Here is a 21,441-nt window from a genome sequence, read left to right as displayed (position 1 = left end):
ATAATTAAAAGTGCTAATGATAACAGGAACTTATGCGAAAGCCTGTACCAGTAGCGTATAAAAGCTGTAGGTAAAGTCGATACCAGGTATCAGTTCTCAAAATGAAACTCCTAGTTGCCTTGGCTATTTTGATGGTTGTTGGTCCGCTGAAAGCTCTTGACCATCCCATATTCGTAAGTATTACTATTTTTAGCTTTTTTAACCATATTATTAACTTTAAAAAAAAATTATATGATTTCTTACAGGATCACCTATCAAATGAGTGCGCTAAGAAAGGTGGGATTACTCCTTACCTGATTGAAAATCATCCCGCCAACATTCGAGTCAAGTGCTATTACGCCTGTCAATTGGAAAAACTTGAAATTATTGCCAATGGAGTGGTCAATCCCTTTGATTTGTCTGTACTTAACGTAACACAGGAAAACTATGACAAATTTGGAATTTTGATTAAGCCGTGCCTGACCATAACTAATCCCAACCGGTGCGAACTCGGATATTTGGTATTCGATTGCCTAAAAGTGCACTTCAAGAATGTAGAAGTTTCAAAATAATATGTATTCCAAACTGATTAAAATGTTCTGACTATTAACTAAATGCCATTTTCTATTGCTTCTAAGAAAAGAAAATATTTATCACAAAAATGAGTATCGAAATGTTTGCTTGTTGTAGGTGCTAGTTTCTTAACTTGGAAATGTATATATTAGAAGTATCTCCAAATCATTACACAGAAAAATATAGCAAATTTTGATGCCTAACTCATTATTTTAAATTCTATTTATTACCCGAGATGTCTTAGGATGTATAATTGAAAGTGCTAATGATAATAGGAACTTATGCGAATGCCTGTGCCAGTAGCGTATAAAAGCTGTAGGTAAAGTCGATACCAGGTATCAGTTTTCAAAATGAAATTACTAGTTGCCCTGGTTATCTTGATGGTGGTTAGTCCGCTAAGATGTGACCATCCTATATTCGTAAGTATCTGTTCTTTGAACTTTTTTAACAATATCAAGACGATGTGATTTCTAACAGGATCACCTATCAACTGAGTGCGCTAAGAAGGGTGGGATTACTCCTTACCTGATTGAAAATCATCCCGCCAATATTCGAGTCAAGTGCTATTACGCCTGTCAATTGGAAAAACTTGAAATAATTGCCAATGGTGTGGTCAATCCCTTTGATTTGTCTGTACTTAACGTAACAGAGGCAAACTATGACAAATTTGGAATTTTGATTAAGCCGTGCCTGACCATAACTAATCCCAACCGGTGCGAACTCGGATATTTGGTATTCGATTGCCTAAAAGTGCACTTCAAGAATGTAGAAGTTTCAAAATAATATGTATTCCAAACTGATTAAATTGTTCTGACTATTAACTAAATGCCATTTTCTATTGCTTCTAAGGAAAGAAAATATTTATCACAAAGTATAAGAAATTTTGCTTTATGTAGGTGCTACGGTAACTAGTTTCTTAACTTGAAAATGAATATATTTTAATGCCTAATTCATTATTTTAAATTCTATTTATTATCCGAGATGTCTGAGTATAGCGTACAAGTAGCGTATAAAAGCTGTAGGTAAAGTCGATACCAGTTATCAGTTCTCAAAATGAAATTAGTAGCTGCCTTGGCTATTTTGATGGTTGTTGGTCCGCTGAAAGCTCTTGACCATCCCATATTCGTAAGTATCAGTACTTTGAACTTTTTTAACAATATCAATACAATGTGATTTCTAACAGAATCACCTATCAAATGAGTGCGCTAAGAAAGGTGGGATTACTCCTAACCTGATTGAAAATCATCCTGGCAACATTCGAGTCAAGTGCTATTACGCCTGTCAAATGGAAAAACTTGAAATAATTGCCAATGGAGTGGTCAATCCCTTTGACTTCTCTGTACTTAACATAACACAGGAAAACTATGACAAATTTGGTATTTTGATTAAGCCTTGCCTGACCCTAATTCATCCCAACCGGTGCGAACTCGGACACTTGGTATTCGATTGCTTAAGATACCACTTAAAGAATGTGGAAATTTAGATAATATATATTCTATGCTGGTTAACAAGTTCTGGATGTTTACTAAATAGAATCTTTAATTGCTTAAGAAAATAAAATGTTCGTTATAAAAACAATCTAATATAAATATTTCTATATATGCCTACATTCTGTAGACGTTTCTGTAGTTCGTTTCTGTACTGAGCAAAAGCAGACTATATTTTAATGTGTAATTCGTAGACATTAATTCTTTTTCTTATCACAGTTACCTGAAGATATATAATTTAAACTGCTAATATTGGTAACTTATGCGAAAGCCTGCACTCTTAAGCTATAAAAGCTATAGGAAAATTAAAGACCAGTGACAGTTCTCAAAATGAAAGTATTGGGTGCCTTGGTTTTCTTGTTAGCGGTTAGTCCGTTTTACTGTACCAATTCTATACTGGTAGGTATCAGTATTTTTAACTTTTTCATCAATATAGAACATATAAAATCATTTTTAACAGGATAACCTTTCAAATGAGTGCATAAAACAAGAGGGTATTACTCCTGCCCTCATTGCAAGCGAACCTATCAGCAAGCAAGTCAAGTGCTATTACCTTTGTCAAATGGAAAAACTTGAAATTATTTCCGAAGGAGTAGTCAACCCCATTGATTTATCGACTCTGTCTGAGGCAAACTACCTGTACGAAGAGCTCGGTATGTTGATAAGGCCGTGCATGAGTATAAAAAATCCCGACCGCTGTGAACTTGGCTACTTGGTTTTCATGTGCATAAGAGATCACTTCAGAAATGTAGGAGCTATATAATAATATATACTGATTAAAATGTTTTGGCTGTTACAATTTTGTATTTATTTTAAGAAAATAAAATATTCATCACTTAAAGGAATAAACGAATTTAAGGTTGTTGTAGGTCAGTCTGAGCAGGCAATATTTTCGGTTCTTTACTAAGAAAAGCATACTACTTTTTTCATATCTCATTGAGAATCATCCCAAAATTATCCGAGGCAAGTACTATCAACTCGAAAAACTTGAAAGAATTGCTAACGGAGTGGTCAAGTAAAGTTAAGTATCGCTTAAAAATTTCCCAAGTCATAAATATATCTTTAAAACTAAATAATACAGAACATTTAATATCAGTCACGTAATGAAAACTTAAAAAAGGGTATAAAAGCCAGTGGCTTAAGTATGAAGTATGAGGTATGAGTATCAGTTGTCAGAATGAAAGTCTTTCTTGCCTTGGTTGTCTTGCTGGCCCTTGCTCCCTTTTCCTCTGCTGTATTTGTAAGTATGAGTTTCCTTTTTAAAACATAATAAACATCAATTTGTTTACAGGCCAAGATCAGAGATGATTGCATGAAACAAACTGGTGTCACAGACGATCTCCTCAAAGCGTATCCTCATAGTTACTTTACCAAATGCTTCTACCGTTGCGAATTGCAAAAACTGGATATATTAGCTAATGGCGTACTCGAACCCTTCAATGTGTCCGCATTAAACTTAACACGTGATGATATCAACAGATTGGAACCCTTGATAAAGCCCTGTCTAAGGATAACGAATAATGAATTATGTGAGCTCGGCTTTTTGATATTCCAGTGCTTAAAGCAATACATCGATTTAGATACAATTTTTAAGTCGCGCTAAAAGAAACTATGTATTCGATATGATTTTTCCGTTCTAAATAAAACCGAAGCTAATTTTAAGGTCTGTGAAAAGGTAAAGCCGTGCCAGAAAATCACGAATCACAACAAATGTGATTTGCTGCCAAAAATCTTTCAAAGATCTTTCAGTTTTCTTTTCCAAACTCCCATTAAATCTAAAGCATTTTATTTGACAACTTTCAGCCCAGCTAAAGACCAATTAATAAAACAAAAATTTTGAATTTTTCCAAAAAACACGTTAATAACGATCAAATAACACATTATATCTAATAACAATTGGCCCTTAAGTCAGAATTAGCCATGCTAAGCAACGATTATGATTCGACATAAACATAAAGTACAACAATATCAATTTCATGAGCTCGGCTCATCGTTCCTCATCCTTAAAAGTCCGGGTGGTGTTCCATAAGTGTCTGGGCTACACATGTAGGTTTTTGAGGAGCCCTGCACCACCACCCAGCTGGATAAAAAAAGAAAAAAAACAACCTTCTCCATGGTAGCCTCCCCTTGCCAATGTATGGCACGCATGAATAGACAGCAGCCGAGCTTTGAAAGCGCATTCGCATTCACACTCATGCTGGAAATCGCATTCTCCGGCACTGAGTTTTCACTCACTTGACGTGCAAAGTACTGTAAAAAAAAAAATACGCAAGCAAAAAACAGCATAAAAACAGAATATGTTTGTAGAAAACAAAAACATAGGAAAACCCAAAGGAAGAGCAAAAAAAAATTGGTTCAATTTAGCACAAAGACAGATGGGAGAGAGATTGAAGGGGGGTAGAGTATGGGCCCGGTCTCATCACATAGGGCCTATTGAAGACCCGACTGCTCTCCAGTTTTTGAGGAAAGCAAACAACGACAACTCGTTAGCACAAATTTCTAGCGGGTGAGAGAAACGACCGAATTGGTGGGGAGTGTCAACGCCTTTTAAATGGGCAGCTTTTTAGCTTTTTCAGTAACAATGATTCTCAGTCCACGGTGGAACAGGAAAAGCCACTCCACTTCACTCCACTTTGTTCTCGTTTCAGCCAATGCTGATACTTATTTTTTTTTTTGGCAAATTTTCATAAACTGTTATTTATTTTAACTGCACAAAAGAAAATCTTGCTGGCGGGCCAAAAGAAGAAAAGAAGTTGTTGCTAGCAAAAATTTTCAGCTGCTTTTCGGTTGCTCATTTTCGGTTTTTCTGGCGGAAGTGATTTTGCACAAAAAATAATAAGGAACATGTTGTTTGGCGCTTTTGACCAAAAACTGCCAGCCCAAATAGAAATGTTTACACCAACCAACAGTCCGCAAAAAAAAAAGCAAAATAAATACTGCTTCAGGAAAAATTCAGTTTATAGGGGCTTTTGGTCTCCACTTCTTCTTGTGTTGAAGAGAACGGGAAATGTGCATAAGCCAAGTTAACAACAGCAAGAAGGCAGCACATTTTGTATTTACATAAAAACAAATGACCAGCATTTTGTGTGTTGGGGTCGCAACTTTGTGATCAAGCCAAGAAGGGGCAAAATCCAGGGACAAAGCCTGAGATGGAGAGAGAGCTGTTCGCAAATGAGAAGAAGCTACGACCGGGGGTTGTAATTATGCGGCACTTTCCGATGCAGATGCAGGCTGATGAATATATATACCAAACTATTTATATATATATATATGAGCGTCCCAGCAAGGAATGTAATTTTCTTGGGAAAAAGTTGCAGACATGAGGTGGCAAAATGTAGCTTTTTGTTAAGGTGCGAAATTAGTAGGGCTGCAGTGGATGATCCGATTGGAAGTGGAATATCTAGAAGTAAGTAAAACTTGTACTATATTATACCCACTATTCCTAGTATATAAATATAATTATAATCGAATTTCAATTATTTTTGCTGTATGAAATATTCTTTACAGTCTAGACCTTGAGTCGACAACGCCTACTTCGGACTTGTTAATGCTAATAGCCTATAAACTGACTTGAAAATTAAAATAGGAACATAAATTTGAAAAACCAAGTAAGGTAATAAATAATTATTGCTATTAACCATTAACATGTTATTAACTTATGCCAGAAAAGGTGCGGGAAATCTTTTATAAAGAGCTTGCAGTGCTCTGATCATAACCAGTCTTAAAAATGAACTTATTGATAACATTAGTCTTAACTCTAAGTATTGGCATGCAAACCATTGCTAATGCAGCTGATTTTGAGGATGTAAGGAAGAAGAAAAAACGTAACCCTATAATACCTAAAATAACTCTTTCCCATAGTCACCAGAACTAAGATACTGTGCAATGCAGGAGGGCGTAACAGAGGATATGCTGGATAATGAACCTGATAACTATAAAGTGAAATGCTTTTACCTTTGCGAGCTAACAAGGATTCATATTATTGAAAATGGAAAGATAGTTGATCCTGATCGTAAGGAGAAACCCGTATCGCCAAATGTCTCAGGACTAGCAGGTAATCAGAAACTAAGACATTGTTTTAATCTCAAGGAGCAAAATGAATGTGAACTTGGTAATAAGCTGTATAATTGCCTACACGATGAGCTCGATAAGGCTTATGAGGAATATCTTGAAACCAAAATCTTCGTTAAAAAAATGAAATAAAAATGTTTGAAAATTTTGTACAATTTTTAGAAGTAAGAACTACTTTTTTGGCTTTCTCCTGTCTGTATACAGATATTCAATGCCCCTTCAAAAAGTGGAAAACATGAAAAGGGTAAGGAGTGCCCATTGCCCAATAATGAGGTGAGTACTTGGGCATAAGGATAGCTTGGAATCCATCCAAATGGAGCATATACATCACATTGGCTGTCTGTGTTCTGTGACCAGGCCCAAATGCGGTCAGTTAGCTACTTGAAGAGCTGCCTTATGTAGGCTAGTACCAACATCATTTGCTCTTTATGGCTTACAGCTCTCATACGCAACCCCACATAACCCGTTCGTCATATAATTTGCACTCATTTTTTTTTTGCTCTTTGCTTTTTGTAAACTCCTTTTTGCGTGGTTTTTTTGCCGCTTTTAATCAGAGCAAGTGGCTTACTTGGTCGAATGTTGTAGAGTACATACATACGTATATAGTTGGGCAAGCGATTAGCTTGGACTTAAGCTCGTTGGTTCAATGCACTACCGTTGCCGTTGTGAAGGATTTATGCTGAAAAGTTGTATGCTAACACATTTTAGCTGCGGCATTAAGCCAAATCGGGTTTTAAGTCCATTCTGTTTGCCGAGGTTTTTGCAGCCTTAATTCAATTTGCCTACGTAAATCGTCTGCGGATTATAAAGCTGACAGTACATATGGACGGATATATGTATGTCGTACCATCTACGACAAGCTCTCCAATGTGGGTAAAAGAGATTTGTGAATACCAAACTCTCCCTCTAGCCTCTCTAACCACATCCTCAATTTTCCATTTGTGCTAAAAAACTAGAGAGACGAAATGTAAAAAAAAACAGAGTGTGGATATGTACGGGCATAAAACTAATTTTTGTAGGTTTGCCCCTTGCCACACACACACACACAGACCTTAAGTGAATGAAAATTTGTGGAGTGTGCCACGGGCAGGTGTATTTCGTCTTTTTAGCAGCTTGCCAACCGTTTCTTCCCTTTTTTTTGCCTTCTGGCCAGCGGTTTCTTGGCGGTTTTTGCCTTTTGCAGCTTGTATTAATATTCGACGCGTGCAAGACGGTCTATAGACATTCGTATCTGGAATTTTGTGTACTTAAGTATATATATATGTATATAAACGACTTCGGCAAAGGGCAGGTGCTAATGCCACAAGGAAGTCTGACCGAGTCTTGTAATTACATTGCTAGCCTGTCAGGGACCTCATTTGCCTGCTCTTTAGTTTTTTGTGTGCTTCTAGTTTTGGTTTTTCTTTTTTAAATGGTAAGTGACCAAGTTCTGGGAAATGTTATTCATAACACTGTGACTAAACTAAATTTCGTAGAATTAAAGCTATTTAAATTACATAAATTGTGGGTTAGAAAAGTAATGCTTAGTTCATTGAAATTAATCTTAAAGCTTAAATTAATCTTTTAAGATACATTCTCGCTCACTCATGATCGTTTTTCCATTCATTTCGGTTGTTTAGTTTGACATTGGAAACTCTTTTCCTAACCCCTTTCCCAACATGATAATCAAACATTTTCCATGACCACTAATAGATTCGTCATGATAAAGAGAATCAAATTAATTCTATTTAAAATTAATATACGAGGTGTGTTCAAAAAGTAAGGTGACTCTTCAAATTTCGCGAATTTCAAATTTTTCGATTATCGAAACCTTTTAGAAGTTATACGAGGTGTGTTCAAAAAGTAAGGTGACTTTTCAAATTTCAAATTTTTCAAATTTTTCGATTATCTTCAGTTTTGGGAACAAGAAAAAGTCACATGGGGCCAAATCCGGTGAATATGGTGGCTGAGGCATTATTGTGGTGTTGTTTTTGGCCAAAAAATCCAAATCCTTTGATCCATATTTTTCGATAGCAAAAAATCGCCGAGCTCGCAAAATAACTTGTAACTTTACGCCTCTCACAACCAAACAAAAGAGGATGTTCCATTGAAACTTGGTACAGATGTTAGGGAAGAGTGTACCAATATAACAAAACAAAAAAATCGATAATCGAAAAATTTGAAATTCGCGAAATTTGAAGAGTCACCTTACTTTTTGAACACACCTCGTACTTTATGATATAACTAGAAAATTAAGTTTTTAGCACAACTTAAGACTTAAATAAGAAAAGTAATTTTAATAACAATCAATAATTTAAAAAACTTATTCAAGAAGTGCTGCAAATCAACCTATAAATATTCTCCCATTTGCAATGATCAGAATCAGTTTTCAAAATGAAATTAGCCCTGGTCATCCTTCTGGCCATCGGACCCCTAACAGTTTATTCCAATGCGGTAATTATATAAACAGGATTTTGTATCTATATATACATATTAACTGATAACCGACAGGAAGATACTCCGAAGAAGATGCACCGAAAAAGGGGGTGTGACCAAGGAGCTGCTTCGAAATGATCCAAAAAATAGAAAGGTCAGGTGCTTGGCCTTTTGTCTATTGGAAAAGGCCCAAGTTATTGTCAATGGTAAAGTTAAGCTAACTAATATCCCAAGGGCCCAACCATGCTAAGCCTTAGAGGACGATGACAAATGTTAGGTGTTAAGCTCGAAAGATGTTTAAGACTGTATTTGAGCCAAAGAGGATGGGAGAATTTAGGCATGGCATAAAGGCCTTATATAAGCAAAAAATTAAACTTTCAACACGAAACCTAAATATAAAATATATAATAAAAATAAATTTAAGAAACTTATTCAAGAGGCTGTTCTTTTTTACCTATAAATATTGTTGCCAATGCACTGATCAGAATAAGTTTGCAAAATGAAGTTAGCCCTGGTTATTCTACTGGCTCTCGGTCCTCTAGCAGTGCTCTCTAAAGTAAGTATTCATTTAATATTTTAATATTTTAATTAATAAACTGATATTCGACAGGAGCCACGAAGAATATGCCATGGAGGTTGCGTGCTCCGTTGTAAATTTGAGAGGGCCCAAATTATTGTCAATGATAAAATTGAGTTTGAAGTTCCGAGTGCCCGACAGTGCCTTGACATACAGGACAAGAGCAAATGTCATCGAGCCCATAGGCTCGAAGCTTGCTTAAAACAGTTTTTGAGTCAAAGCGAATGGGAGACTCTAGTCAAACGTTTGGAGTTTTAAAATTTTGTTTCTCGTTTAATAAAATTATAATTGAAGCATTGAAATAGCAACTCTTTGTTCTCACCTACCAGATTTCTCAAAATGTTAAATATGTTAAAATATGGAAAATATATCTTGAAAATCAGTCTAATTTCAAAAACTTATTCAAGAAGCGGTTCAAGGTAAGCTATAAATATCGTTGCAAGTGAACCGATCAGTATCAGTTCTCAAAATGAAGTTGGCTATAGTTATCCTGCTAGCCATCGGGCCCCTAGCAGTTTATTCTGTGAACGTGAATATCTATACGGTATTTTGTGTTTTTATATATTTATAATATATTATATTTTTTAATAGAGAAAACTACTAAATGAATGCGCCAAGCAAGAGGGAGTGACCAGAGAGCTATTGATAAAGGATGTAACCAATATGAAGATCAAGTGCATGACATATTGTCAGTATGAAAAGACCAAGATTATTGTTAATGGTAAAATTAATATACCTGATATCCCGAATGCAAAACCATGCCTAAACGTAAAGGACGACAACAAATGTGAGCTGGGCTTCAAGCTCAAACTGTGTTTAAGACTTTATTTGACTAAAAAAGAATGGGCGCAAATGCCCTAAGATTTATATATGAAATATTATATATATTAAATATGGAAAATAAATCACAAAAAAGCGTATAATTTTAGTAACTTATTCCAGAAGAGTGCAATTTCACTTATAAATATTGTTTCACAGGCACTGATCAGAAACAGTTTCCAAAATGAAGCTAGCCATAGTTATTCTGCTTGCCATCGGTCCTCTAGCAGTTTATTCTGATATAGTAAGTATATTTAGCGTGCTTTCTATATAGATATATCTATAATCTGATCCTTACTAGCAAGAAATACTAATGGAATGTGCAAAAAAAGAGGAAGTAACCAGTGAGCTTATGGAAACTGATCCAACCAATATCAAAGTCAAGTGCATGGCACATTGTCACTTTGAGGTGACCAAAGTTATAGTCAATGGTAAAATAAATATACCTCATATACCGAGTGCTAGGCCGTGCCTAGACTTAAAGGACGACAACAGATGTGAGCTGGCCTTTAAGCTCAGACTATGTTTATTTTCTCATTTGAATCGACATGAATGGGAGCAATTATCCTAAAAATATTCATACTGAAATATCAAAAACTTAAAGTTGTCTTTCTCGTTTAATAAAGTAATTAGCGTCACTCAGTCTTCTCCTTCCAAAAACATTTCATACATTGGTAGGTAAATATATTTATTTATTACACATAACTTTTTGCAATAAAAGCCCTAAAGGCCTTATATAAACTGAAAATTAAATCTCAAACACGAAACCAAAGTACTAAATATGAAAAATAGTTCAGAAAAAATCCATAATTTAAAAAACTTATTCAAGAAGCGCTGCATATTAACCTATAAATACGGTTGCAAAATATGCAAAATATGCATTTGCAAAATGAAGTTAACCTTAGTTATCCTGCTGGCCATCGGTCAGCTTACCTCTTCCGCTAATATAGTAAGTATCCCTAGGGTAGTGTTTATCTATTTATATCTTAAACTTGATACCCATTAGAGAGACAAAATATACAAATGCGGCATAAAAGAGGGAATGACCGGTCAGTTATTTAGAGAAAGTCCAACTGATATGATTGTTAAGTGCGTGTTTCTTTGTACATTCGAGAAGATGGACCTTATTGTCGATGGTAGAGTTTCATTAGAGGCTTTCCCGAATGCTAAGCCGTGCCTAGACCTAGAGGACGACAACAAATGTGAGCTGGGTTATAAGCTCAAAATATGTTTGCAAAAACATTTAAATAAACAAGAATGGAACGAATTGCTTTCGTAAAATATGAAACATTTAACATTTTATTTTTGATTTAATAAAATAATAATTGAAGCTTTAAAAACGCGCCAGTCTGTTCTCTTCTTACCAATTGCTCAACAGGCAAAACAAACATTTTCAATGGCCACTACTCACTTCGCAATGGAAAAACTACGTAAATTTTCCTTATATATTGCGAAGAAATTTTAGCAATAAAAGCCTTAAAGGGCTTAAAAACCATATAAAAGTAGAAAATTAAATCTCAAACACGAAACCTAAGTACTAAATATGAAAAATAGTTCATAAGAAATCCATAATTTAAAAAACTTATTCAAGAAGCACTGCATATTAACCTATAAATATGGTTGCGTATGCACTGATCAAAATCAGTTTGCAAAATGAAGTTAACCTTAGTTATCCTGCTGGCCATCGGTCATCTAACCTCTTCCAATGATGTAGTAAGTATCTTTAGGTTAATTTTAATCTATATATCCATCTAATCTGATATTCAATAGCAAACAATAGTAGTAGAATGCGCCAAAAAAGAGGGAGTGTCCGATGACCTATTGAGAAATCATCCAACTGACATGAGAGTCAAATGCTTGGCTTATTGTCAATACGAGAGGACCAAAGTTATTGTAAATAATAGAGTTTCAATACAAGGTATCCCGAATGCTAAGCCGTGCCTAGGCTTAAGGGACACCAACAAATGTGAGCTGGGCTATAAGTTAAAAGAATGTTTGAGTAAATATTTGACTGGGCGAGAAAGGGAGGAATTGGTATAATACATGAAAACCTTTTCCTAAGTTTTTTGATTAATGAAATAATAATTGAAGCTTTGAAATAGCGCCACTCAGTCTTCTCCTGCCCGATTTCTCAACATGCTAATCAAACATTTTCAATGCCCACTAATAAATTCGTCATGTAGTGTTAAGAAGACCATTTCGATTTTCGGATAGATGATGGACTTAACCTTTGAATGCGGCATAAACTCTTAACACTCAACAATTAGCACTCGATTGGTACACGAATTTAAAGAAGGAAACTTTTAACGCTATACAAATTTGATATGCAAATAGTTTTCAATTAACAGAAGAACAAATACCGACAATAAAACTCCAGCTATGCGAGACAAAAGCTCAAACTTTGTCATCACAAAAGTGTAAGGGGAAAAAATAATTAAAAAGCGCACGGCAATGCCAGCAGCAACAATGTTTGTCAGTTAAAGTGCCGGTTTTTTTTCTTCTTATTCGTTTTTTTTTGGGGACATCCCTCCTCACCTTGCCATTCTGCAAGTTGCCCCTTCGTAGTGATGGCAAAAATTAAATTATGTGTGCCACAAAGTTCGCCTGAATTATGTCGCATAAATCAAATAAACAGCAGCCGAAGCAGGCGGAAAAAAATATATATAGAAAAGTTGAGGCTGCAGAAATTGTTGAGGAAAATAACTGAAACTGTGAAAAAATTTATACGAAAAACTTTTTGCATGTAAAAGGGGAGTAGTTGTGGGTGGTGTGGGGGTGGTTGTTGGGTGACCCGTGTGTTAAAGCAACACTTGGCTGTGGCAAGAAAATTATTCTCTATATCTATTTGTTGTGAGGCAAAAACCGCAACAGCAGCAGCAGCAGCAGAGGCAGAGGCAGCAACCGCCGCAGACGCCGTTGACTGGGTAAGCGAAAAAACAAGTGTTTAAATGTCAACGGCAAACAAACTAAAAATCGCTGGCAACGAAAAAAAAAAGAGAAATATAAAAACCAGACAAAGGAGTATCTAGACATGAAGTCCGCTTGCCCCACCGAATTCCCAGTCACCCGATCCTCTGGTGCCACAATTCATATGGAAAGATACAACTGCCACTGGAGTCGCCGAGGCTCATCTTCTTTTTAGTTTTTATTTTTCTTTTTGTTTTTTTTTTTTTTTTGTGTTTGCCAGCCGAGGCGAAAATGTCATGAACTTTTGCCGCAGACATTTTGCAAGCGGTCATCTATGAGCTACATTTTGGATTTGGCGGTTCATATGTTTTCAATTTCAACTCGAAGTCGATAACTCACCCAAGAGCACGGCAAATGTCAGAGTTATCCAAAACTGCATCTTGTAGGTTGCTTTGATTGTTGGTATTTGTTGTAAAAGATTGCGACACACACTCACTCACTCACTTTAACTTGTTTACAGTTAGCTATAGGTTTTGTATCTTTCGGGTTAATAACAAGCCTTAGCCACATCTAGGCTTGGCCGCACTTTGTTAAGCATTTTGCAGAACATTTTTTTTTCCAAGCACTTAATCACTAACAGTACTTTGCGAACTGTCTAAGATTTATTAGGTATATATTTTTAAGTATTTATTTAATATTTCGAATATTTTTCGACGGAATAACTTCGAGTTTGAATATTGCTACTGGGAGCCACACCAAGGTTTGTCAACATAGACCACGCGCAGACCGACCAAGACTAAACGCAATGTATCTGTATCTTTTGGACGACAGGTCCAAGCGCGGCTCACAGAAGTTTGAAACGAACTCGAACTTCTTTTGTATGAAGAAAACCATTTGAATATGTTGCGGGTCCAACTAATACGGTAAGGGTTGGGGTCACCGCTAAGCTAGTCGATTATAAGACAAAATATATGCTTTATAATTTCCAGAAAGTCTTATATTTGTGTTTCTTAATATTTTATAAAAACATATTATTAAAATCAAAGCAAAAATCTAGCTACTTTCAGCTTAACTAAATATTAAATATATATTTTTGTTTTTTCCATTATATATTCTAGTATCTAAAACCATTTGGATTTCTGCAGCCCGCACTCTTTTAGAACAGCTACACTTCGTTTTTGACAATCTTTCGTAAAGTAATCGTCGGATTCTCTCGCAGCTTCCACTGCTTCGGCGCCAGAGAGGTTTGTGACTCTGCTACTTGTGCAGACGCACTCTTATAGTGAAACCCAGTTATATAGCTGAATCCTAATGTCGCATATGTATAAGAGCTGTATAAGATGGCCTATAAGAGTTGTATAAGCATACTATTCGGAGCTGAATAGGTTTTAGAAGAGGTAAAGCATAATATTAGATAACTATAAGAGTTGTATAAGCACCTATATAAGAGGTAGAAGTAGAAGAGTCGTATAAGTTGGACTTTAAGAGTTGCACCTCACAGATAGTAAGAGTGGGTCTTCAAACTTTTTCGAAGTGTTTGTTGTTGTCTCGAGTGTTAGGCTTTTGGTTATGAAAGTAAAAGTAAAAGTATTTCTAGAGCTGCGGGTGTGAGACGCAAACTTCATTGAACAGCAGCAGAGCACAAAAAGAAAAAAACAAAAATATATCCTAGAAGTTTTCGACTTAAGTGAAAGTGCCAGCGATGAGATGAATTAGAAAAAGTTTCTGTCCCGGCAAAAATATTTGAGTAATAGGAAATGAATTGACCGAGATTCGGGATTACTTAAAGTGGGTATCAAAAGTTATGGGCCAGCAGGAAAAACATATTTAATACAACTCATAATCCAGTTAGGATTATGTCTGCTAAGTTGAGAATAAGGACAGATGCCTATATAGGGCCATATTTCAAACTCTGAACTGAAAATCTCTCTTTAGTTAGTGGGAAATTTAATTAAATTCGGTTTCATTTTCATGGCACTTGGACAAAACGTTAACAGGTCATCAACATCAAGTTAAACATTTAAAATCAAACAGTTTTCTGCACTTTGCAAATTCCCATTTCAATGGGGAAAGAACAAAAATTGACATGCACTTTTATGGTCGAATATATATATATATATATATCTACCATATGATATTTTCGTATGGTGGATTTTATTTTTCAAATTAATTAAATACCTCGCACATCTCGAACAACACAAATCGCAATGCACTCGAGTTTTGCTTTTGCAGCTGATGAATTGCAATAAAAATGCACTTCAATGGGAAAACAAAAATCCGTCTCTGAAAAATTGAAGCCAAAGCTACGGGCCCAGCTTTCCCCTTCCACGTGGTGCACCAAAAAAAAATAGCAAACAAGTCGGAAAAGAATCAACAAATATGTTTGTTTGTCTGTGCATCTGAATAATAAAAATACTACGCCAGTGAGATGCCAGTGAAATGTATCAAGGACATGTAACTGGCTCCTGTTACTGGCGATCATCAGTGATGGGTTATAAGCTATAAAAAGTTTATAGCTATTTAGTATTATAGGACCTTAAAAACTATCAAGGAAGTATGATAGTTAAGATAGTTTAATAATTATATTGCATTTAATAAGAAACTTATCTTAAAGATACGAAATATAAATGGGAAAAAACCAGCTCATCTTTAATATTAATATTTTAAAACCAATACAATTTAGTTTTGTATTTTAGTCAAAACTACAAATAACATTTCATTAATTAAAAACAACAAGAAAATGTGTAATTTTCCTAAAATAAACCAAAGATAGGGTTTCCCTACCATGTGATAAGTGCTTAATCTATGATAAATATTTAATCTCTCGCCTATGATATATGGTATTTATCACATTATAACCACGAAGAGGGATTATGATTATGATTTGGACAACCACTCGCTTGATTTTCGATGTGTGAAATGAGCTGGCCAGGGAAAAGCGTAACAGAATAGGGAAAAATAGATGGGATGTAACGTATATATAGATATGGCCTGAATAATGTGGTGGCTCAACTAGTGCACAGGCTGGCTTTATTAATGGCTCATAATGACTTAAGTGAAATTACTGAAGCGTAACTGGCCGTGCTCCTCGCTATCTGACCATCTCTATCTCTCTCTTTCCCTTTGCCACTTTTATATCCGTCTCTTTTTCCGCCTAGCTGGCCCATTTCAGTTGCAACCATAAACGGCGAGAATTCCCACGCGGCATTTAATATTCTGTTGCCCGAGTAAATTTTTGTACCCCGTTGCCACTCCAGCCCCCTGTATTCTCCTACTGCTTGAACCTTTACCCACCCCCGTTTTGACCCGGCTAACATGTTGCTTCTTCCTCTTGACGGTTGCTGTTGTTGTAGTTGTAGTTGTAGTTGTTGCTGTGCAAGTTGTTAAGGTCAGTTCATATATTATGCTTTGCCAGGCAAAAGGTGCCATAAGTCTGCCACCATGTGCAGGGGGTGTATAAGTAGTTTTTCCCCCCAAGCCTTTTGTCTCTCTCTCTCTCTCCCCCTTTCTCAGGGCAACTGTTGCCTACTTTCCCGCTTTCCCATTTCCTTTGCCTTTCCCTTTTTGTTCTGGTTCTGTTTCTGTTCGGTTCCCTTTTGCCTGCTAATTAAGCGAAATTTTGCGTAATAAGCTTGTCTGTAATTTGCGCCATCTTTTTGCCTTTTCTTTTCAGCCATTTTGTGTGTGTGTGTTAGTGTGTCTCTGTATGTGTGAGTCAGTATGCCACTTTCCTTTTTGGCCATTCTACGGTTGCTGTTAACTGTCATCAAGGTGTTCATTGACTTTGTTATTATACCTCAATGAATTTTCGGGGGAAGCAGTAGTAGCTATTGTAGAGATGGATGGCAAGTAATTTCTCCACTGTCTGCCATGGAAAAGTTACTCCAGCTGGGAGTTGGTATTGGTAAGTCCATTGATTAACTTGGCTTCCAATTATGTCTATGTACGTAAAACTAATTGGACTTGATTAACATAACAAAAGTAACTGATATATGTTGAGGATTTCTGAATATCGAATATATAATATATTCTGGCATTTAAAACTCATTAGAGCTGTGAGATTGCAGTTTAGAGGAAATCTCTTTAGCCTGAATTGTAATCAGGAATGAACTGACAAATTGGGTAATTTGGTAGCCTTTCAGGGTAAATATTTTGTAATTATAAAAGGCATAAACAGTTTTTTCATTAGTGTATCCTTTCAAATAGCTTAAATTTATCAAAAACTCTATAACTTTTTAAAAATATTATAATTTATTTTTATTTAAGCCCCCAAAAATCCCGCAAAAATGAATAAAATTACGTTTTTAACGCCACAGAAAGCATTTTCCAGCTCCATTCACACACCAAGAGCACCGCAGTGAACCCAAATCCGAAAGATACTCATATGCACTTCAATTCCGAGCCAACAGCTCTGCTTATTATTTGATGTGTCTGTGTGTCTTTGTGAGTGTGTGCGTGTGGCTAAAAACCTGTGCCAATGTTTGCCACTGATAAGTACGCATTATTTACGCTACGCCTAACTCGGTACACGCATAATTTCATCAAAAATTCACACCACCACAGACAGCAACAACAACAAAAAGTACGTAATAATGAAAAAATGTAAAGAGGTGGGTAAAAAAAAAAAAAAAAAGGAAAAACAAAATAAAAATAAAAATTGTAGATAATCATATTGTGAAATTTTTAACACCTGCTGCTTGTTGTGGTTTTGTAGCCCCACCATTCATATTTTTTTATCTGCTCTGCCAGTGGATATCAAGCAAAATAATAAAGGCATTATTTACACAGGCATGGCAACAAAAAGCCAAAATGTCATTACACACAGGCAGACACACACACATACACAGGGAGTCTGGTGTTGTTCCAACACATGTAAACAAAACCATTGAATTAAACCGAAAATTAGCATCGATTTAAGTCAAGACCCGGCGTATTATCCCCACGGCTTACCTATGTATGTGGGTCCCAGACCTATACCAGTACCCTTTCCTCGCCTCCTCCCCAAAAACTCGCCACGACTTAGCCTGCTTATCAGTTACGCCAACTCTGGGCAAGAAACACAAACAGCCTATATGGCCAAAGCACCTACACCCCCGACAACCTCACCCAGTTTGGCTTTAAACAAATTTTGAGCATAATTTAAACATGTGTTGCCTCCATGTACCTCCACCTCCCCCCCTTTCCTTCGCGTACTGGCTCACCAAAAACCGCCTACCACGTTTACGTACACCGCTGCGTATACTTAATCCCTTTTAATCCGTATTTCGGCAACGTGTGTGTGTCTGCCGCCTACATAACCCCAACAGGAGAAACATCAACAGCAACAACAACAACAACAACAGTGGGGATAACACCTCAACCTTCCGCCCGTAAAACCAGCAGCGAAATGCAAATGCAAATCACGCCGGAGTCGCTGATAAGGTGTCCTTATATCTCCTAAACATAGTGTCCTTGTGTTTCCCCTTTCTTTTTTTTAGCGGATTTTCAAGTGGTTTCGCGGCTCAGCGGTCGCAGTTGCCAGCCAGCAGAGATCTTTGATAGATGCGAGTGGGAGGCCAAAGCAACTATAAGCTGAATGGCAATCTTTGGGAAAAAAGAAAATCACACAGGTTGCTTTTGTTTTGATGGGGAAACTTGTGGCTTAAGTTGCTTAGGATCTGCTACTTATCTCAATCTAATATGGGATAAGAACTAGCATGTTCTTACCCCTCCCAATGTAAGATAGAACATATGGTATGGGTATACCCTTAAAATATATCTTATTAGTTGCATCTTTTCTTATTTGTTATTAATATATTAAGTAATATTTCTGATTAATATTTGTGGAATAAGAAGTTAAGTTTTTCTACATTTTAGCTTTCTTTCACTTAACTCCTAAAATCGCTTTTTGATTTAAGCAATAAAAACCAACACAAAGAAGAACTACCAGTTACATGATATTTCATAAGACTGAAAAGTAATCAAAACAGGAATATCGCATTTATATCAAAAGTAAAAATATATACAGTATCACACAGAAAGGCAATAGAAAGTATTTAGCAAACAATTTAATAAACTGCAAATCTCAAAAGGTTATTTAAATTTCATGTTCGGCAAACAATGATGTCTGTTGGCAAATCAAGGTATGATGATGAATGCTACTATACTTCTTGTATTTATAGTTTGTTTTTCCCATCTACCTGTCTCAAAATCAATGGGAGAGAAAAGTAATATTCCATTGCCATTTCCCCTCTTTGCAGCAATCAGCTTTTACTTTGCTTTGACGCACTGACATCTTGGTCCTGGGAGGGTCTTACTTGCACATCATTTTATTCTGTTGCATTTACTTGGAAAATTTAATATATACAATATTAATTTCCATCATAAAAAAGATTTTTGTGGCAGGGAGTGAAAGATATGGATAGATTCTGTTGCTGAATGTCATAAATGTTGCACATATACGAGATGTAGCGCACACATGAAGATAGAAAAATGGAAATAAAATGAAATGAAAATAAAATGTAAGCCGGAAAGTAGTAAACCGTAAAGCTCTAACCGGGAACAAAAGGCAGGGCCGAAAGCAGTAACACAATTTATGCATGGCTAAAACCCTTCGAATGCCCGAAACCCCCTTTGAGAATTTTGTTGCATTCAGCGCCGTCTTAGGCAAGGCTACCTCTCACTCTCCCTCTCTCTCTTTTTGCTCGCCTGCCTATTGTAAATGCAGCTTAGAATTTGTTGCAAATAAAGTGAAATGGCAACGGCTGCTACGAAATTCCACACTCCATACCCTAAAAAAAACTCACAGTAGAGAAAAAGAAGGCCAGGCCAGAAGAAGGGAAAAAATTGGCAATTTAACATTTGACGTTTTCTACGAGACTTGTTCAAACAATATACTTGGGAATTTGTTTTAATGCTCTGGCGGGGATTCCGGAGGGGAGGTCAGTGGGTAGGTGCGAAGGGTTACTTCCCAGCTTTTCTCCGACTTTCTTTAGCTTGTATGGCAAAAGCCCGAGGACGTTGGCAACTTGCAATAATGGCTTTAAATTTTTATTAGATGACGACGCTTATGCGCCTTAGTTGCCTACAGTTGTAGCTCCCTCCCATGCCCTACTGCTCCTTCTTGGACTTCTGGACTCCTGGAATCCTCGACTCCTAGCAGCCTGAAAAATGTTGAAATGTTGTTGAGAGTTTCAGGCAGCAGCATATGGGTTTGGATGTGTGTGGCAGTGCATGGCAGTTGTTCACGTCGCACTGGCCACGTGTTCAGACACACTTATGTGTATATTAGTAGCCAGGAGGTGTACTTTAGAGGGGGGATAAACCATGTAGTCGACTTTCAACCTGTTCATGTATAAATATATACACTAATTGCCAAAAATGGGGTAAATAGAAAAGGGTAAAGAAATACTGGCATGAAGTTGATCGGGAAATACGCTTGTAAAAGGGAATTTCAACGGATTTAGATATACGAATTGAAAAATTAAGAGGAAAATATAAAAAATAAAATCCAAAACGTAAGAAAAGAAAGAGAATAAATCATATAATCATGATTAAGGACCCAATATCTTAACTTTCAACTCCTTACTCCTTTTTAAAGCCCACTTTTCAGGGCGTCTATTCACAAAGTTCGCCATTTAAAAGTTTAACAGAGGGGAATTGGTATTAAAGTGATTGCGAGAGTGGCTGTTTAGCTAGTTGCCCCTGAGCGTATGCTAGACTTTATTTAATGCGGCTGTTGCCTGTCGCCTAATTCGCATAATTACGCGCTTATTATTTTTGCCAACTGTCGTTGTATCTGTATAACTGTATCTCTCTATAACTGTATCTGTAAATGTAGTTGTATCTGCATCTGGGTCCTACTATTTGTCTCCCTTTGGCCGCCTGTTGCTCTGCCTCTCCCTCTCTGACAGCGCGTAATTTTATTTAGCTTTGCGTGCAGAGATGTAATTGTGTTATTTGCTTGATTTTATTATTTGCTCGGCACAGCCGCACCTAGCGGCCATAATTAACCAAATAAATAAAACAGTCGAAAACCGAGTTGGAACTCGGTGAGGGTGTGAGTGCGGGTTTGGCTTTTATTATGGCGTTTATCTATGGGTATGTCCTGAAAAACTAATACGGTAGCAGTAAAGTTTACAAACATATATACATATACTATATATATATATATATTGACAATATTGTCACATTTTTTTTAGCTGACTTATTTGCCATTTGGCCAGCGGTGTTTATTTTGGGGTTTTTAATGTCCTGGCCTCCAGGGCCCAAAAGCAAATTAAATGCCTGTCAAATGTTGTTTTATTTTCAGCTGGGTGGCTTTGTGTTTGCGGTACTACTTATTGGCATGTTTGCGAATTCGGTTTTGCAAATTCAGTTTGCTTGTTTTGGCACTGGCATTATGAAGTTGTGAGCACAACTAATTGAAAAGTTTTTTAGTCGGAATTTATACGGATTGTCGTCGGGGTTCTTAGTTGGTGAGAAAGAAAAGTCTTAAAAAAAGATCTTATTTGACTACAAAAAGTTATAATACATGCTCTTATTGAGAGCTAAAGAACTCTACAGTAAGTCCGCTTTTCTCAACTGAAACTCAAAGCATTCCAATAGTTACTTTCCAAACAAAACTAATACATA

General features: G+C 36.4%; 6 protein-coding genes and 1 long non-coding RNA gene across 9 annotated transcripts in view; 6 read left to right on the top strand and 1 right to left on the bottom strand.

Annotated features, from left to right (window-relative positions):
• The window catches only part of LOC108106549 (nephrin), a 32,168-nt gene extending 18,400 nt beyond the window's left edge, over positions 1–13,768 (bottom strand). The window contains exon 1 of one of the 2 annotated variants that reach the window (XM_017213713.2): positions 13,228–13,768. In XM_017213713.2, the coding sequence (XP_017069202.1) occupies positions 13,228–13,267 (40 nt within the window). In that variant the 5' untranslated portion in view covers positions 13,268–13,768. The remainder of the gene's footprint in view (positions 1–13,227) is intronic. The other variant, XM_017213711.2, reaches the window with a different exon arrangement.
• Positions 40–594, top strand: LOC108106553. The gene is made up of 2 exons (XM_017213717.1): positions 40–173; positions 246–594. Exons 1-2 carry the CDS (start codon positions 102–104, stop codon positions 549–551), a joined length of 378 nt encoding a protein of 125 aa, XP_017069206.1. The 5' UTR covers positions 40–101; the 3' UTR covers positions 552–594.
• Positions 842–2,159, top strand: LOC108106554. Of its 2 annotated transcripts, XM_017213719.1 has the most exons (3): positions 842–971; positions 1,030–1,677; positions 1,736–2,159. In XM_017213719.1, the coding sequence occupies exons 2-3, from the start codon at positions 1,606–1,608 to the stop codon at positions 2,033–2,035; spliced, it is 372 nt and encodes a 123-aa protein (XP_017069208.1). In that variant the 5' UTR covers positions 842–971; positions 1,030–1,605; the 3' UTR covers positions 2,036–2,159. The 2 variants fall into 2 exon arrangements, with proteins under 2 accessions (XP_017069208.1, XP_017069207.1); XM_017213718.1 differs by lacking the exon at positions 1,736–2,159 and having other exon boundaries at positions 843–971; positions 1,030–1,378.
• LOC108106555 lies at positions 3,170–3,813 on the top strand. The gene is made up of 2 exons (XM_017213720.1): positions 3,170–3,279; positions 3,331–3,813. Exons 1-2 carry the CDS (start codon positions 3,217–3,219, stop codon positions 3,640–3,642), a joined length of 375 nt encoding a protein of 124 aa, XP_017069209.1. The 5' UTR covers positions 3,170–3,216; the 3' UTR covers positions 3,643–3,813.
• On the top strand, positions 5,717–6,265 carry LOC108106551. Its single transcript, XM_017213715.2, has 2 exons — positions 5,717–5,844; positions 5,901–6,265. Exons 1-2 carry the CDS (start codon positions 5,767–5,769, stop codon positions 6,240–6,242), a joined length of 420 nt encoding a protein of 139 aa, XP_017069204.1. The 5' UTR covers positions 5,717–5,766; the 3' UTR covers positions 6,243–6,265.
• LOC108106558 lies at positions 9,570–10,022 on the top strand. Its single transcript, XR_001772401.1, has 2 exons — positions 9,570–9,631; positions 9,694–10,022. It is a non-coding gene; the product is annotated as an uncharacterized LOC108106558 (long non-coding RNA).
• On the top strand, positions 11,507–12,313 carry LOC108106557. Its single transcript, XM_017213721.1, has 2 exons — positions 11,507–11,634; positions 11,692–12,313. The coding sequence occupies exons 1-2, from the start codon at positions 11,575–11,577 to the stop codon at positions 11,959–11,961; spliced, it is 330 nt and encodes a 109-aa protein (XP_017069210.1). The 5' UTR covers positions 11,507–11,574; the 3' UTR covers positions 11,962–12,313.
• Positions 13,769–21,441: the final 7,673 nt, after the last annotated feature.

Source organism: Drosophila eugracilis, unplaced genomic scaffold (assembly GCF_018153835.1).
Source record: "Drosophila eugracilis isolate 14026-0451.02 unplaced genomic scaffold, ASM1815383v1 contig_90, whole genome shotgun sequence".
Lineage (NCBI taxonomy): Eukaryota > Metazoa > Arthropoda > Insecta > Diptera > Drosophilidae > Drosophila > Drosophila eugracilis.
The sequence above is the reverse complement of the archived record's forward strand: the minus strand, read 5'-3'. Positions and strand labels throughout refer to the sequence as shown.